This window comes from Leptonychotes weddellii, chromosome 6, assembly GCF_054177405.1.
Source record: "Leptonychotes weddellii isolate Sample4059 chromosome 6, ASM5417740v2, whole genome shotgun sequence".
In the NCBI taxonomy this organism is placed as follows: Eukaryota; Metazoa; Chordata; class Mammalia; order Carnivora; family Phocidae; genus Leptonychotes; species Leptonychotes weddellii.
The window spans coordinates 17,451,049-17,467,744 of NC_138374.1; the positions used below are offsets into that span (position 1 = coordinate 17,451,049).

The 16,696-nt window shown below is 33.5% G+C and overlaps 2 protein-coding genes across 10 annotated transcripts in view; one reads left to right on the plus strand and one right to left on the minus strand.

The window, feature by feature from the left end:
* Positions 1 to 13,831, plus strand: part of BBIP1 (BBSome interacting protein 1) — a 22,235-nt gene extending 8,404 nt beyond the window's left edge. For 4 of the 6 annotated variants that reach the window (XM_081823566.1, XM_031030665.2, XM_081823567.1 and 1 more), the window contains exons 3-4: positions 1,917 to 1,994; positions 2,703 to 3,072. In XM_081823566.1, coding sequence (XP_081679692.1) covers positions 1,949 to 1,994; positions 2,703 to 2,869 — 213 coding nt within the window. In that variant the 5' untranslated portion in view covers positions 1,917 to 1,948 and the 3' untranslated portion in view covers positions 2,870 to 3,072. Of the gene's footprint in view, positions 1 to 1,916; positions 1,995 to 2,702; positions 3,073 to 9,103; positions 9,399 to 9,871 lie in introns of those variants that run through there. The other 2 variants (XR_014146200.1, XM_031030664.2) reach the window with 2 other exon arrangements.
* Positions 4,144 to 16,696, minus strand: part of PDCD4 (programmed cell death 4) — a 27,132-nt gene continuing 14,579 nt past the window's right edge. For all 4 annotated transcript variants that reach the window (XM_081823563.1, XM_081823561.1, XM_081823562.1 and 1 more), the window contains 7 exons: positions 14,065 to 14,286; positions 12,309 to 12,406; positions 11,294 to 11,408; positions 8,264 to 8,371; positions 7,898 to 8,008; positions 6,894 to 7,033; positions 4,144 to 4,896 (listed from right to left, as the gene is read on the minus strand). In XM_081823563.1, coding sequence (XP_081679689.1) covers positions 4,836 to 4,896; positions 6,894 to 7,033; positions 7,898 to 8,008; positions 8,264 to 8,371; positions 11,294 to 11,408; positions 12,309 to 12,406; positions 14,065 to 14,286 — 855 coding nt within the window. In that variant the 3' untranslated portion in view covers positions 4,144 to 4,835. The remainder of the gene's footprint in view (positions 4,897 to 6,893; positions 7,034 to 7,897; positions 8,009 to 8,263; positions 8,372 to 11,293; positions 11,409 to 12,308; positions 12,407 to 14,064; positions 14,287 to 16,696) is intronic.

The window sequence follows — 16,696 nt, forward strand, 5'->3', positions numbered from 1 at the left end:
GGCCTAGGAACAATAACCAACCCTAGTAAAGCAGACACTCCACCCAGGCAAGTGACTGCTGGCTCTGATCTTCCCCACACCAGACCCAACCCACTCCCTACCAGGCCTTTGGCCCCACACCCTTTACAGTAACAATGGCAGCTTAGTGAAACAGAGAACTAAGGTTTGGTAGAGCACCAAGTTTCATTGTTTTCCTGGAGCCAGATTTTGGCTGTGAAAGAAATACAGGAGAGAGCGCAAAGGATAGTGGCTGAGTTTTGAGTAGCTGCAGTTGCTATTCTATAAAACATTAAGCATTCATCCACTCTTGCTGATAAGAAATTTGGTGATACAAAAACTCTTAGCTACTAAATGTTATTTCCTTCACATTTATCAACATCTGTAGTATCTATCCTCCCTTTTGGCAGCATATCATGTCAGACGTGCACCAAATAAGGGCTTACTAAATATTTTCATTGTTATTTTGATGGAGAGACTTTTTTATTATAGCTATATTCAGACTAATGAGGGATTTGCAATGCTATAAGCCTTCAACATAATCTGGAGGGGAAAAAAGGGAAATGATTACTAGGTACCACTGGCAGGCCTAAGTAACAAGAAAAGAATGTGGCAGAAGAAATTGTGTGTTGTAAAGAAACTGCATATTGCACTTAGATTCAGTTAGAGTTGCTTCATTCCTGGTCCATTCCCTATTTCATCTTCACTCCTGAAAAGATCAGCGTAGGGGTAAATTTTGATGACAAAGTTCTGGAAAACGGCTAGAGGTTCCTCAGGAACTTTAGATGTTCCAGAATAGGAATTTGAACAAGAAGCTTGGTGGATAGAGTAGGAAGATTTTATTACAAATGTCAAAGTGTGTAGAGTGGGAATAACTGAGACCAGAAGCAGCTTCACTTGATTATAACTAATTTGCAGTGGGCGGTAAAGAGAGGCGCCATGCCAGCATCACCACTTTATAATAATAAATCTTTCTTCTGTGGTGATGTTGTGAAAGGCACATGGTAAGGTTGCATCACTATGGTGAAATATCACAAAACCGGTGGGACTGTCTGGAGAAGCATCTGTTTGGAAAAGGATTGTGCTACAAATTACAGCCCAGAACACCTTGAATATACAGCACAGCAGTAATCTGAATGTTAACACTGGAAACAAATGTCATTAGCCAGTTGGTATATATGCTGATATCTAAACAAAATACTCAAGATGAAGGTATTTGCTGGCACTTTAGCATATAGTATCCCTGTATTATATTAGAGGAAAGTAGCAAACTGAAAGCAAACCTCTCACTTCTGTTCTTCAAGAGCCAGTTTCACCTGTTTGTGTTGCTTCCTTACAAATGTCAGCTGTGTAGCCAGTAACTGATCCTTAGGATGCTTTTTTTCATTACAGCAAAGGGGATTAAAGTAGAAACCAGCTGTTAGCTATTGAGAAGTGGGAATGTTAGAAAATACTTACCTACTATCTCCCCTTTTTCCTAACTACCTGCCCTACCCCACACTTCCCAAATGGTAATTTTTTATACCTCATCCACCATTTAAGGGAGATGCTATCACTGAACCAAATAGCCGCACATAAATGCTTTTGGTTTTCCTCAGCTGATATCTATTAGGTAACTATGTCTAAAAAAATGAAGTCCTACCTAATTTTTCACAAGGGGAAAAAATTTAGAACATGTAGCCTTCCAAATTGACACCTCCACTGATTAAAGAATGTTGACAAGGTCTAGATGCTTACGTGAACTCTCTCAACTTTGTTTCAATGAAAAGACCCACAAGATAATAATGGGAAAATTCTGCAAGGATAGGGTATTTTGTTTTCTATAGGAATTGTGATTTTACTTCTTAAACTACAATGGAAATAAGCAATATGCTTTGTTAATTCATTCTTGAATATTAATAACTGATTTCTCATTGAAGGAAAAAACTTAGCTGTATCCAACAATTCAGATATGGCAGAAGTGAAGTCAGTGTTCCGGGAAGTTCTTCCAAAACAAGGTATCTAAATCACAAATACTTAGGTCACAGAATATTATAGGGACCAAAATACAAAGTAGTAGGCATGGCACATAGCAGGCTCAATAGCCAAACATCTGTAACTATTTTGTATCCTGTATGCCACATTTACTGTCCACTTTTACTATGTTTCTTTTAGGAGTAGATTATAAAGAACTCATCCTTTTTCCCCCCAGTAAAAAGATGACAAATGAAGCACTGTTTCTTAAACCTAGAAATCCCGTTATACTCAAATTTGCAGATTAAAATATGAAATTTTCAGTGAACAAATAGTACTGTAATTCACTAATGTTAAATAAGGTCTGAAAGTGGGGAGAAAGAAACCTAAGTCAAGCAATTGTTAAAGGCTGATGGTTTAACATTCATGTTAATGAATATTCATTACTATTAATATCATACTTTCACTATGGAAGTATTCATATGCACTATGTATTCTCCGAAATCTTTTTGCAGACTAGACATCTGATACAAAATGTTGTGTGTCTCATAGGTAGCTTAGAATCTTAGGTAGGAAGTTCAAAATGTCATCCTTATGAACTCCCTAGAATTAAATGTTGATATATTTGAAATAACTGAAAACAAGAGTTTTCATTAACAATGGATTGATTCTTTTAGACCTTCATTCTAGCTGCAAATCCAAACCACCATACAACTGGGCCATCTCACTAAATTCCTTCTTTTTAAACTTAGGGCAGTTGTCAGTGGAAGATATAACCACAATGGTGCTGTGTAAACCCAAACTTTTGCCCTTAAAATCTCTGACTCTGGAAAAACTGGAGAAAATGCAGCAAGCAGCCCAGGATACGATTCGCCAACAAGAAATGGCAGAAAAGGAACAACAGCAAATAACTCACTGAATGGTAACTTTGCACTTCTACAGAATACCCTGCATTACTATTAACAATAGCTAGACAATAACTTGCGTCTGTATACTGTAGATGGTGTGTGTTAATAAAACTGATAGTGCTTATAAAATAAAAATACCCAAGACTAATGAAACCTGTGAATTTAGACACTCTGGTTTATATTGAACATGAGCAATTAAAAAACTGAACCCGAATTTTATTGTTTTTTTTTTACCCAAGTTTTTAGAACTGTAAATTACTGTTTCACCATTCCTATTACTGTTAAGACTCACAGATAACATTCTTAGGCACAAGTGACTAAATGCAACTTTTATATTCAGATAACCTTTACATGTTTATTAAAAACAACTTGAAGATACATTCTAATCTCGTACAAAGCGTTTTGGGGCTTTTACATTATTATCTAATTTTAAAACTTGTTTATGAATTTTGTGTTTCATATTTAAGGCTATTTTGCCTGACCAACTGGTCCTACCAGTAATGACAAGACTGTATTTCTTAAACAAATATGATTTTTAAGAAACCTTCACTTACCAAGTAGTCCCCTGAGCTTTTAATGATATTGACTTTAAGGACTAAAGAATTACCGAGCTATCTTTACCATCCAGGTATCAAACACAATTAAAACCCTAAAAATAGAAAAAAATATGGACTTGAAAGAGCCCATGAGATAAATATGAACATTAAATTTGGGGTTTTAGTTCTAAGAGACTGCCTAAACCTGTAATGGGCATATTCCTAAGAATATGTTTGTTAATCTGAATATAATTCTTGGCTGGTTGCTACAATCAATAATAGACAATTTAAATTAGCATAGACTTGGAGGCCTTGCTGAGTAATTAGGCTCTGCGAAAGAGGTTAGAAATGTGATCATTCTTCAGAGAACTATTATTAAACTGATAAGAACAGAACTATTTTTGGTAGCTACTATCTTCTCAGACACTGGATAAATGTAAAAACTTTTTGAGTCTCTGAAGAATAATTTTTTGTAACATAAACATTAGTTGGTAACAGAACTTAAGAATGATGAAACGTATTATATTTTAAAAATATCACTGAGCTTTAGAGAAGATCAAAAAACAAGTATGTATGCATTTCCCACAGATAATATTAAAAGAATTTACTACTATACTTTTAAAAGTTTGCAAAGAACAAAATTTAAATTCACTGGGTTCAAATATGCTCCCTTACAGGATTTAAAATTTGCTGTGTAAAATAAAAGTTTTTAAAAAGACCTAAAATATATGTACTCCCAATAAAGAATCAACACTGCTTCACAAGTTTTATTTTGTCATACATTCTTTTAAGAACCGGGTTCATTTTTCCAGTTTTGTAGAAAAATAGATGTTCCAGCCACCATTTATTTAACTGTCTAGTCTTTAAGACCAATCAATATGTTCCCTGGAAAAATGAATAAGTCTTATGACTAACTCATTTTCTTAAAATTCTTTAAGACAGAGAAATAACTTTTTTTTTTTTTTTTTTACTCCCAAAGCACAGTATTCCAACAGCAGCAGCCAACATGGGGTTTTAGCAGCTTAACTTTACCCCCTAAATAAAGCTTTGTATAAACCAGTGATTTTACTACAAAAACACTGTCCTTGAAAGAAAGGAGTGGCAGTCAGACATCAATGCAAAACTTGGAATGATTAGGTCATAAACATGGCACTTACAAAAGGTAGCTTATGAGAATATTCCACTTAAGAAGTGGTTACTCTTCTGTCCCTCCTTAACACCCTCAAATGAAAAAAAAGAAAAAGATAAAAAGAAAACACTTCCTTTAAAAATTCCCCTTAAATTGTAAATTTATAAAATTTCAGAAACGCCTTGTACCCAAAACAAGTGCTTCAAAAAAAACCAAAAAAACAAAAAAAAAACCTGTGCTAACAACTCTTACAATTCAGATATATTTATACTTTTTTTTTAATAACATCTAAGACTGTAAGAGTTCTTATATTCAGTAGCTCTCTGGTTTAAGACGACCTCCATCTCCTTCACTTACAAAACGTTTTCTGCCCCTGTAATGAAAAGAACACAAGCATGAAAATGGATACGAATTCTGACTATAGATCAAAACCAAAAAAACCTTTGGGTTCTTTTGGTTAGTTTCATTGTTTAAAAAAAAAAAAAGTGAGCATACCTCTAATTCTTTTGAGAAAGACTCTTTCCCAAAGGCTACATATCCTAGGATATTAACAAATCAAATGAACGCTAATCTAGGCAGTTTTTAGTTAAATAAAAGCTTAATTATTAAAATAAGTTATTGACCAAATAGAGTCTTGTTAAAAAGTTAAAATATAAAGCAAACATGCTATTTAGAATTTTAATATTTACTCCTACTATGTTACTAGTATTATCTGAAAACTAAACAGTGAGCCAAAGAAACACCAACATGACTTGGAATTATGCAAACTAGAGCTACAGAACCTATGAAAATATCCATGTTTAAAAATTTTTTTGTTTTTTTCTCAAATGTAGAAAAGCCATAACCTGTACATGCAGAAACAAATCAGAATCCAATTAATTGCAGTCTATGCCCCATTTTGGAATTCCTACTATTTCAAACTCAAGAGACCTTGCTTCATAATGTAACCACACTTATGCTGTATATGTAGCTATACACAGTAGCCAACAACCCAGGAGAAATAGTTGACCAGGAGCCTAAAGCAGTAAGTGGAAAACAGAGTTTGCTCAGGATTAGCCCTCATCCTCTGACCATAAACCAACATGCACAAGCATTCAAGACCACATACAAATGTGCACTTCACCCAAATAAGCTAATGGGTAGAGGATAAAAAGTCACAGTTCTACAGCAAACAAAGAACATTTAGGTATCTCCTCAACTGATCCTTAGAGTAAAGCCACAATAGAAATGACCAGTTAGACTTCTGAACAGAAGCTGGAAAGTTTAAAAAGCTAGTGCCAAGGTGTTGACCCCTTTTCATACTAAGTCTAAGTGGAAATCAGCTACATTTTCCTGCACATAAAGGCTTCAGACTATAATATTAGAGACTGAGATGGGGAACAAAGCAGTAAGTATCAAGAACCTTATCAAAGCTGACAGTATTTACTGATGTATACCACTTGGCACATAAATGATACCATCACCAAGCAGAGATCTATATATGTATTTTTAGAGATCTGTATGTTAAAACATTTTTATCAAAGCCATTAAACTCTATCTTCCTCCTTCTCTCTCAATGGCATCTAAACTTTCTAGAGGAAAAGACACTACTAGGAACTATTTTTTCTAAGACTTAATTCTCACAATCAACTTCAATAAAAACAAAGCTTTGCAATTTTTTCAGATAAAAATTACAAAAACTTAAAATGCACCTAAAGCAGACATACACATACTCAAGTTTAGCTATTACTAACATTTATATCTATTTATAAACTTCATTATAAGCTTTATTTTAACCACAAAAAAAACTCAGCAACTCCTAAAGAGTTAGATTCTAGTAGCACAAATATATCATCTCCAAGGAATCACACACATCCACTTTCCAATGAGATAAGATCCAATTAGCCTTAATTCTCCATTCCATGAAGGAGAAAAAGGAAGTTACATGGAGTACAGGAATGAGCCTAGATCTTTGAAGCCAGGAAAGGTCTGGATTCATCCTTGGCCTCTACCATGTGTGACCTTAGGAAAAGTATACTACACTTCCTTAAACCTCAATTTTCTCCTCTTATTGGTGATAATATCTATTCTGAAATAATATTTCAAGTACTTAGAACAGAGCCTGGTACACAGAACTACTAAACAAAGCTAGTTTCCTTCCAGTGAACAAGGGCTTCATGAAGTAGCCCTGTATAGATTTACAAGGGGGCAAAATAAGCTTTGCCCTTGTTTTTCCATAAACTCAAAATAGATGATTTTCACTCTTGAGTGGCTTTAGGGGAGATGTTATTTTTCTGACAGAATTCCAGAATTTTTCTGGAATGACAGAAAATTAGCTTAGCCTTCCCAAGCACTCAGCCAGTATCTTATGTGAAAAAAGTAATAAAGTACCTTGAAGGACAAAGATCTCTGAGTTGTTTGGAAATTATTCCAGCCTGAAAACATTCTTCTACAAATCGCTCAAGCACAGAGTATGAATGTGGGACATCCAGATTAATGTCTGGAATTTCATTGTAAATTCTCTCATAACCCTAAAACAATAAAATTATATACAGAATGTTAGCCCATATGAAATACATAATGCCATACAACCCATCATTGTCATCAAGCTACATTTAAGGCCTTAACTGTTCATAAAATTAGAATGAAGTCAGATCTGATCCTTGAAAAGTATAGACAGCAGGTATATTTGTCATAGAATGTCTTCTTTAAAACTTCTCTCAAAAGAGTTTAGGTAGACATCCATCAGACAATGGACATACTTCTTCACCATCTACTTCTCTATATACATTTACTAGACTTCTAAAAAGTATAAGGCAAGTAAGAATCTCACCAGTATTTTAAATCGGAATAAATTAAATACTTTAAAGTATATATGTTAAAAGATCACATTCATGTTTGTTTCTAGATATAAAATAGAAACTATCATATCTTTAAAAGCAGAACTCTTGAGGAAGAACAATCACATCTTAAAAAAACCCACTAAAGTGTTACTTTTTTTTTTTTTTTAAGATTTTTTTTTTATTTATTTATTTGACACACAGAGACACAGCGAGAGAGGGGACACAAGCAGGGGGAGTGGGAGAGGGAGAAGCAGGCTCCCCGCTGAGCAGGGAGCCCGATGCGGGGCTCGATCCCAGGACCTCGGGACCATGACCTGAGCCGAAGGCAGACGCCCAACGACTGAGCCACCCAGGCGCCCCTAAAGTGTTACTTTTAAGAAACGGCTACAAGAGATCAAACATAATCACAACCATTAAAAAAACAACTAACTATAGGCACAGTACTATTAAACATACCTAAAAGAACATTTCACTGATAATTCATAATCTTTATTCAATCATTATACATTTAAGGTATAAGCCTAAAATTGTTCAAAATAATGTTATACTTACTCTTTTCATTTGGTCTAGAGTAATGGTAGAAAATTTCCAAAGAGATTTTAATAAATCCAAAATCATCTTAAATGTACTTTCTCCAGTTGACTCTAAAACCATTACAATGGCCTAAAAATTGAATGAATAAATGAACAAATGTTTGGTCATTAATTCATATAAAGAAACTGCTCCTAAATGTATCAGATTCCTTTTGTCTGATATGTAATTATAATCATTATAAAAATTTAAAAACAACATACTCCCTTAACATTAAAATTAAAAAAAAAAAGATGTATGCTATTAAAGAAGCATTAAGTCATTGTGGTACAAAAAGGAACACCTAATAATTCTCTTTGGAAAGTCAAAGTAATTAAGTAATCTTACTTCATATACAAGCTCATGGTGAAAATGAGGTACTTCCAGTTCCTTAAGGCAATGTTCAGCTTCAGATATGTCTCCAGAGAGTAAATACTCTTTCAGCAGCATATCAATCTATTAAATTTAAAAATTGAGATGTTAGAATTCCTAGTTTTTATTTTTTATTTCTTAAAGATTTTATTTATTCATTTTGAGAGAGAGAGAGAGTGCACACGTGCACACAGAGGAAGAGGGAGAAAGATTCTGAGGCAGACTCCACACCAACCAAGCACAGAGCCCGAGGTGGGGCTCTATCCCACAACTGCCAGACCAGGACCTAAGCCAAAACCAAGAGTCTGACGCTCAACTGACTGAGCAACCAAGGCGCCCCTAGAATTCCTAATTTAAAAGAAAAAAGAAAAAAAAAACTGCTTTTTGCCCATAGGATTTACTTACTCCCAAAGCAGGTCACAAACAGCTGTGTAAGAACATACAGACTTGACACACAACACTATCACAACAGATTTTTTTTCATAATTAAAAAGTAAACCCCCGATTTTTAAGTGGTTCATAATTATAAAGAAAATGCAGTGCTTCAGTGTGTCTTAATAATCACTGAGATCTAGGAGTAGACTTAAGATGTACATGGCCTGAGTTGTGACCATAATGCTTCAATGCTCGCTATAAAAAAAGGAATTTTAAAGACCACTAGAGGGCACTGACTGAAAGTCTCAAGATACATTTTTAATAAAGTGTCACAAACTTTCACTTCCATCAGGATGACCTTAATAATAGTGCACTGGCAGCCAAAAAAATGAGTGATGATAACAGAGCAAAATATCCATATACTTTCTCTTTTCTCTACAGCTAAGGATTTGAAACCAATTATCTAAGATGTTCATCAGTAGTTCAGCTTCTAGTTGTAGCTAAAGAGGCAGGACTTGACTTTCTTGTTCAAATACAATAACCTCTATGGCTCCAGAGAAAAGGAGGAAAAAGTTTTCCAGCATTAAGAACTTCAACAAGAATGTTCTTCCTAATACACTGCCTGTTAAAATCACCTTTGCACCTAGTACACACTCAACGAATGTTGGCTGAATGAAGTAAATAATCTCATTTAAGTATCTTTGACTTCAACTTCTGCAATGTATTTTCATGAAAGGTAAAGTAAAATTTATCAGTAGAATACATCCTAATGAGTAATTCCTACTATCCTGCTTTAGGAAAGTAAATATTTAAAGCATGGCACTTGAATAACATGTTTTTACTTTATACTTGTAAATTAATACATTTTATTATTTAAATTATATCATTTAGAGTTTTGTAACTTTGTTATGCAACTTTAAGTATTTAAATGGTTCCCGTTAGGTTCTGTGGATTTTTTTGAGAATGATAAATTATAAATACATGTATACATTTCTAAAAGTCTCTTTGTCCAACTCATCCCTCCATGTAAAAAGACATGAATATCCAAATAATGTGAACCTTAAACTCATATTGGTAGTTTTATTCGAATTTTTATCTTGACTATTTTCTGATTGAGATAATTCACATAAAATAGTTTGACAGTTTCTCAAAATACTAATTTTAGGGGAGTATTACCATCTTTTTTTTTAAGTTTTGTTTTTTTTTTAGTAATCTCTACACCGAACGTGAGGCTCAAACTCACAACCCTGAGATCAAGAGTCACAAGCTCCTCCAACTGAAAAAGCCAAGGGCCCTGAGTATTACCACCTTAACAATATTACGTCTTCCAATCCATAAATGTAGGATATCTGGGTATCTTTCTACTTATTTAGGTCTTAATTTATTTCAACAATGTTTTGCAGTTGTTGGTATATGAGAATTACACTTGTTTTGTTAAATTTATTCCTAAATATTTTAGTATTTTCTATTCTATTGTAAAAGAAATTGTTTCCTAATTTCACTTCAAAACATTCATTGCTAGTGTACAGAACTAGAACTGAATATTGTATATTGATCTTATATCCTACAACCCTGCTGAATTCATTTATTAGTTGACAGTTTGGTTTTTGTTTTTTTGTAGATTCATTCAGATTTTCTATATGCAGATCATGTCATCTGGGAATAAAGATAAAGTTCTACTTCTTCCTTTCCCATCTAGATGCCTTTTATGTCAAAATCTTGCCAAAATGCCCTGGTATCTTGACTGTGTTTATACCCAATCTTCCCAACAACTTGAAAAATTTTTTAAAACCAGATGTTGCAATCATGACATTACAAACACCAACTTATCTACTTTAAGATATATAAAAGCAAACTGGTCAAAATCTATACTCTCAGCTCCTTAACCCCCAAACTAAGTACACATATCACTAAAAGATTAAATATCGAAACTATAGTCACATGAAAAGAATATACTCAAAAATCAGAAGCACATGAGCTATATAAATCTTCTAATTTTCTTAACAATCCGCAAATAAGATTAAATACTTTTTCTGGTTTCCTGTTATACAACATTACTTTATTGCCAGAAAAAAAGATCCACAGAGAATAAATCTGGCATTTTAATGCAAAAATCAATCATTTTTACTTTTAAAGCATGCATACAGGTAGCGAACTTCCTTACAAAAATCTACCACTCTGATCTACTCTAGTGTTCATAATTCTTAACTTATGATCTCAGAGTATCCAGTTTCAAATTACTCATTTAAAAATGTAGTTATTTACTGAGTAACTATAAAATAGAAAGTCTTACTTTGACAGTATTTGAAAAATTTTAAACACCAATATAAGAAAAGACTTCAGGCATTCCTTTGAGGTTCAAATACAGCCTTCTTATGAAAGCCCTTTTAACTTAACTCAGTCTTATTTTTAAGTCAGGGAAACCATAAAAATTTAGTAACAATTATATAATTCTTGTGTAATTTATAGCACTAGGGTATAAAGCCAAATATACAAAGGTTATCCAATTTTCCATGTGTAGCTTTAAGACTGAACTTAATTTTTGTCTGCAGAAATACCAGCTAGAGGGCATAGTTTACTTCCCTAGAGAAATACATGTAAATTAAGTTAAAGACAATACCCAGTAGTTACCTCTTTAACAAGGTGATTAACAGACTGCTGCCCACCTCCAGAACCCCACACACTGTCTTTGCGCTTTCCACCTTTAGACATACTCAGGAGCACAGTAGCCTTGTCCAGAGCAGCTCTACCAAAAAAAATAAATAAATAACAATAATAAATAATTTTGGCAACTTGGGACATGCTTGAGGCTGACCTAAAAGCTTTCACGTAACCTAAAAGCAACCTAAAATTCAAAAGTCTTTTAAAAAACAAATACTTTTTAAAATAAAAAGTTGGGAACAAAAAACAGTTGCTTTTCATGTTAATATTCTCATACTCTCTTCTTTTCTCAATCAACAAAAATCTAAAACCTTATTACAAAATAATACATCTATCCTGAGGAGAAACATTTTGCATAAAACTAAACTTTTACATAGATATATGCCTTCCCACCAGGGCAACCATTCCACTCTGATCTGAGTAGTCCTAGAAAATTAAGTTAACATCTACACCTGAGAAAACCTAACACATGGCTAAGACCAAATCTAAGTTTCCAGAAAGTTATAAAAATCATACAGGATGACTCCCAAATATTACATTTAGCCTAAAATTATACCAAAGAACAAGAGTGAAAAACATTATTTCCTAATATTACTGTAGCAGATAAATATAAAATAGAAAATGGGGTTCCTTTGTTAATACTGTCCATCTTACTAGAATATGAAATAATTACAGAATGTAAAAACTTGAACAGACCTTAAATATTCTCAGTCCAGTCCTTCCATTTTATAAATAAGGAAACTGAGGCCCAGAGAAGAGTGGTTTGACATAAAGGTAGCTAGGTTTAGCTAATCCCAAACTTCTACATTATATACTGTCCTCTTCCTGTTACATCATGTCAACAATCTCTCAATTTTGTTTTAGCAGTGGAGAATGCACACAAATGACAAACACAATGTCTGATTAATCCAAATGTCATTTCAATAAAATCCTGTAGAATTTTCCCCTCTTTTGAAATTCTAAGTAGAAAAATTAATTTACTTACCTAGCCTGTACACAATCTACAGTTCCTTTGTAACTATCAATATAGGTATTACATAAAATTCCATCTCCAACAGCTCTAGCAATAAACTGGCCCACCAACTACAATAAGAAAAAAAAAAAAAGCTATATAAAAAAATCTAAAACCTTTATAGGACACAATTTCTAAATGCATAAATGATGAAGACTGGCTGAACTACACAGTCAGTATCTAAGATATACTGGAATATTCAAAGACATCTATTTAGCACCTGCTAGTTATGCTCAGCATACTCTCCCACAACTCACCCCTCAAGATAAGCACCATGGTGGGGGGGGGGGCACACTGCTCAATTCTAATCCCCCAACACCTCTGCACACTGCCTGAAACATAGTATATCATCAAAATTACTTGTTAAGCCAATGGCCTAAATTCAAGAGAACAAACAAAAAAATGGGACTAGGTTTTCTCAGATTCTCTGATTAAAAGAATTTATTGTATGGAGAAAACTTGGTGTAGAAATTTGTCTGAAAGTATATTCATAGCATTACTTCTTTTTGTTGTTGTTGTTAATGTAGGCTCCATACCCAATGTGGGGCTTGAACTCATGACCCTGAGACCAAGAGTCACATGTGATCCACAGATTGAACCAGCCAGGCACTCCTTTTCATAGCATTATTTCTTATAAAAATTGGAAACGACTTTAGTGTCTAACAATAAAGGTGTGGTTAAATGATACATAAGATGGTACATTATGTGGCCATTAGGAAATACGTTTACCACATTTTATGGTGTAAGAAGAATCAAGTTTATAAAATAGCATATACAGTATAATTCCACTTTCTTTAAAACAAAAAATGCAAGGATATATAAAAACCATACATTGATATATACCCACAGAAAGTAAAATAGATTTAACACCAAAATCTTAACAGTGGTTATTTTTGCTGGCCCTGCTTTGCTTCCTTTTGACCTTTATTTTTCAAAAATTCCATTATATGAATTTATGTAATTATTTTTTTAATATGAGTACTGCTATAAAAAGAAAAAAAAAAGTCCACATCTGAATCATTGCTCAATACCTTACATAGACTACTGTCTGTCATAGAAAAGTGTAACAGAAACAGCATTTAGGAATTAACCTACCTATCCCTATTCCTAAATTGATGTTTAAGTAAAATGCTCCTACCTTGATTTAAAACTTTGGTTAAGTAAATAGCAACAATTTCACACATTTTCAATTTCAAACCAGAAAGTCACATTATAGTATCAGCATGTATTAAATCTAATAAAAGCATAAGACTTTGAGGACAGAATCTAAATAGAAACAAATGCATGATTTTCTAATTATTTCCCCACAAAGCTACAAAAGGGTACAGACTTATTTATGATTATTTTTATAATAAATATCAGTCAAGCCAATTCAATCTTCAATTATAACAATCTACATATTTTTGAAATCCTAGGTCATACAACGGCTTAACCACATGTAACAGAAAATATAGACAGCAAAAAAAAAAAAAATGACCTACAAACTATACAGAGCATGGGTGGAAAAGCAGGATATAAAATTATAGTATGATGAAAACCATATTAGAAAAAGAAAAGAAGAACAGCCAGACAAAAATACACTAAAATGTCAGAGGGCTATTTTTGTGTGGTAAAAAATATGGGTCATTTTGTCCTCTTTATCTACTAAAATTTCCTAGGGGCATGTATTATTTCTATAATTTGAAGTATAATGGGGGAGAGAATGAATAAAAAGAAGAGTCATACAAACCTGTGGTGCTCTAGGAGTATCCAATGCCAATTCAGGTAGATCTTTCAATAATTTGTCAAATGATTTTTCTACATCATTTGTGCTCATTACTGTCCCACAAAGGTCAGAAAGAAGCTTAGATGTCATTTCTCTATGACTAGCCTTTCCCTCCAATGCCAAGGACACTGCCAACACTGGTACTCCACTTTTCATTTCACCAAGATTTAAATCTCTTAGCATTTCCTATTAAAAAAAAAAAAACCTAACTAAAAAGTGTATGTCACTGTTTTTAATTCAATATAACTTTATTTTTGAAAATTCAAGATTTTACCCATATATTCTTACCTTTTCCCCTTTGGAAATAATCAGAAAAGCAGTCAATTTTGTAGGATAAGATAAATACATCCTTCTGTGCATCTAAATTAGATATTGATCCACTTTGTTAAGCTTTTACTATCTGAACATCACTAAACTCAAGAATGTGAATTACACCTAAAACAGGATTAAACTATATATTGCTAATAAGTTTGGTGTTAGGAATTAATTAACCCTGTGTCTTATAATTTTTAAAATTTTTTTTTATGTAAGTAATCTCTATACCCGACATGGGGCTCAAACTCACGATCCCAAGATCAATAGTCACATACCCTTCCGACTGACCCAGTCAGGCGCTCCTCATTTCTAGGAATATTCTTCTATGAATATTTGTGGTGAGACTCATTTTACATTATCGTAAGCTGTTTATATAATCTACTTTTCCTCAAAGTTTTCTCTTCGCACTAAAGCTTACTTTATACTGTTCATATAAAGTTTAAAAGGAGATCTTAAACTACTGTTTTTAAGTGGAATTATTTCTTTAAACGCTGGGATTAAGTTAAAATTTCCTATTAAAAATATAATAGCAGCTGGGGCGCCTGGGTGGCTCAGTCGTTAAGCGTCTGCCTTTGGCTCGGGTCATGATCCCAGGGTGCTGGGATCAAGCCCCGCATCGGGCTCCCTGCTCCGCGGGAAGCCTGCTTCTCCCTCTCCCACTCCCCCTGCTTGTGTTCCCTCTCTCGCTGTGTCTCTCTCTGTCAAATAAATAAAATCTTAAAATAATAATAATAATAATAATAGCAGCTGCTAATACTAACTACGGTATATAATGTATCAAGCATTGTAACAGCCACTTTAGTTTCTATTATCTTATTTAAGACTCAAAACAACCCTTTTCAGGGAGGTATTGTCATCATACCCAAACCAATGAAAAATTAAGTATTTGCTGAAGACATATAACTGGAGTGGCCAAGTTGGAAGTGGAATACAGGCAGTATGACCCTACAAGCTACTTAGAGTGTCTTCCTTTTTACTTATAGTTCTCAGAGTATTTAAACCATGTTATACTACTAAAATGGTGCCAAAATTATTGTCACAGCCACCTAACTGGTGTCCTGGACTGGGCTTGAACAACTAACTCACTGCTTTTAAACAGGATACTTCTCCTTTCTGGGAAACTCTTCAACCATCTTACCCTGGCAAACTTCTAATCATTCTTACATAGCTCAGAATCATCTTTTCTATTACTCTCCATTTTATGCTTCCATAACACTCTGCTTATAGTATACCTCTAGTCCCATGCTAGGTAGATAGGATTTCAAGAGTCTACCCTTACAGGACTTAAAACTCTTCCTCTAAAATAGAAGGCTTCACATTATATATATATCACTTCCCTCACTTGACTGAGCTTCATAAGGGCAGGAATCACCTATTACAAATTCCTTCACATGGTATGCACTGAAAAAATATTTGTTTTATATTTAAATCCTACAAATCTAAGGATATCAGACCTCACGGTATCAGACAAACCAAGAAGCCCAGTCTGAAGTATAAGAGTGTAAATTTTAAAAGCCTTTCAAAGAGTTGCAATTAAAAAAAATAAAATAAAAAATAAAAAGAGTTGCAATTTTAGTACTTTAAGTCCATAATTCTAGTTAGGTAGTTTTATTTTACCTTTTTAGATTTACTTTATGAACAATTCATAACACAGGAAATGTTCCCATGCAAATTATGTTTCAAAAACACATTTGTTCTCTTGGTTTCTGTATACATTCTTACTCAAATCTTTGTATCTTTCTGTTCTTTTTCTTTTGGGCAGAATACAAAGATAAATTTTATCTTAATCCTGAGCATTGAAATAAACGTCAAAAAAAGAGAACTAAATCAATCATTTTTAACTGAGATCCCTGAAGAGGTTTGAGAAGGTCCACAGATGCCTGAAATTGTTAATATTATTTTATACACTATCAATTACAAAAATATATAATTGCAAAAATTATTAAAATATTACTTTGCCATTTTTCAGGGAAAGAAATGGCATATAGCCCTCATCACATCCCAAATAGGAAAGAACTAATCTATATTAAGGAAATTTTACTCCATTTCTTAGAAATTCATTTATGCAAAAGAAAATGCTTAAACTTATTCAGTGATCCAAGATCATTTTGGATATGATGTTCTGCTTTTTTTTTTTTTTTTTTTTTTTAAAGATTTTATTTATTTATTCATGAGAGACAGAGAGAGAGAGAGAGGCAGAGGGAGAAGCAGGCTCCCAAGGAGCAGGGAGCCCGATGTGGGACTCGATCCCAGGACCCCGGGATCATGACCTGAGCCGAAG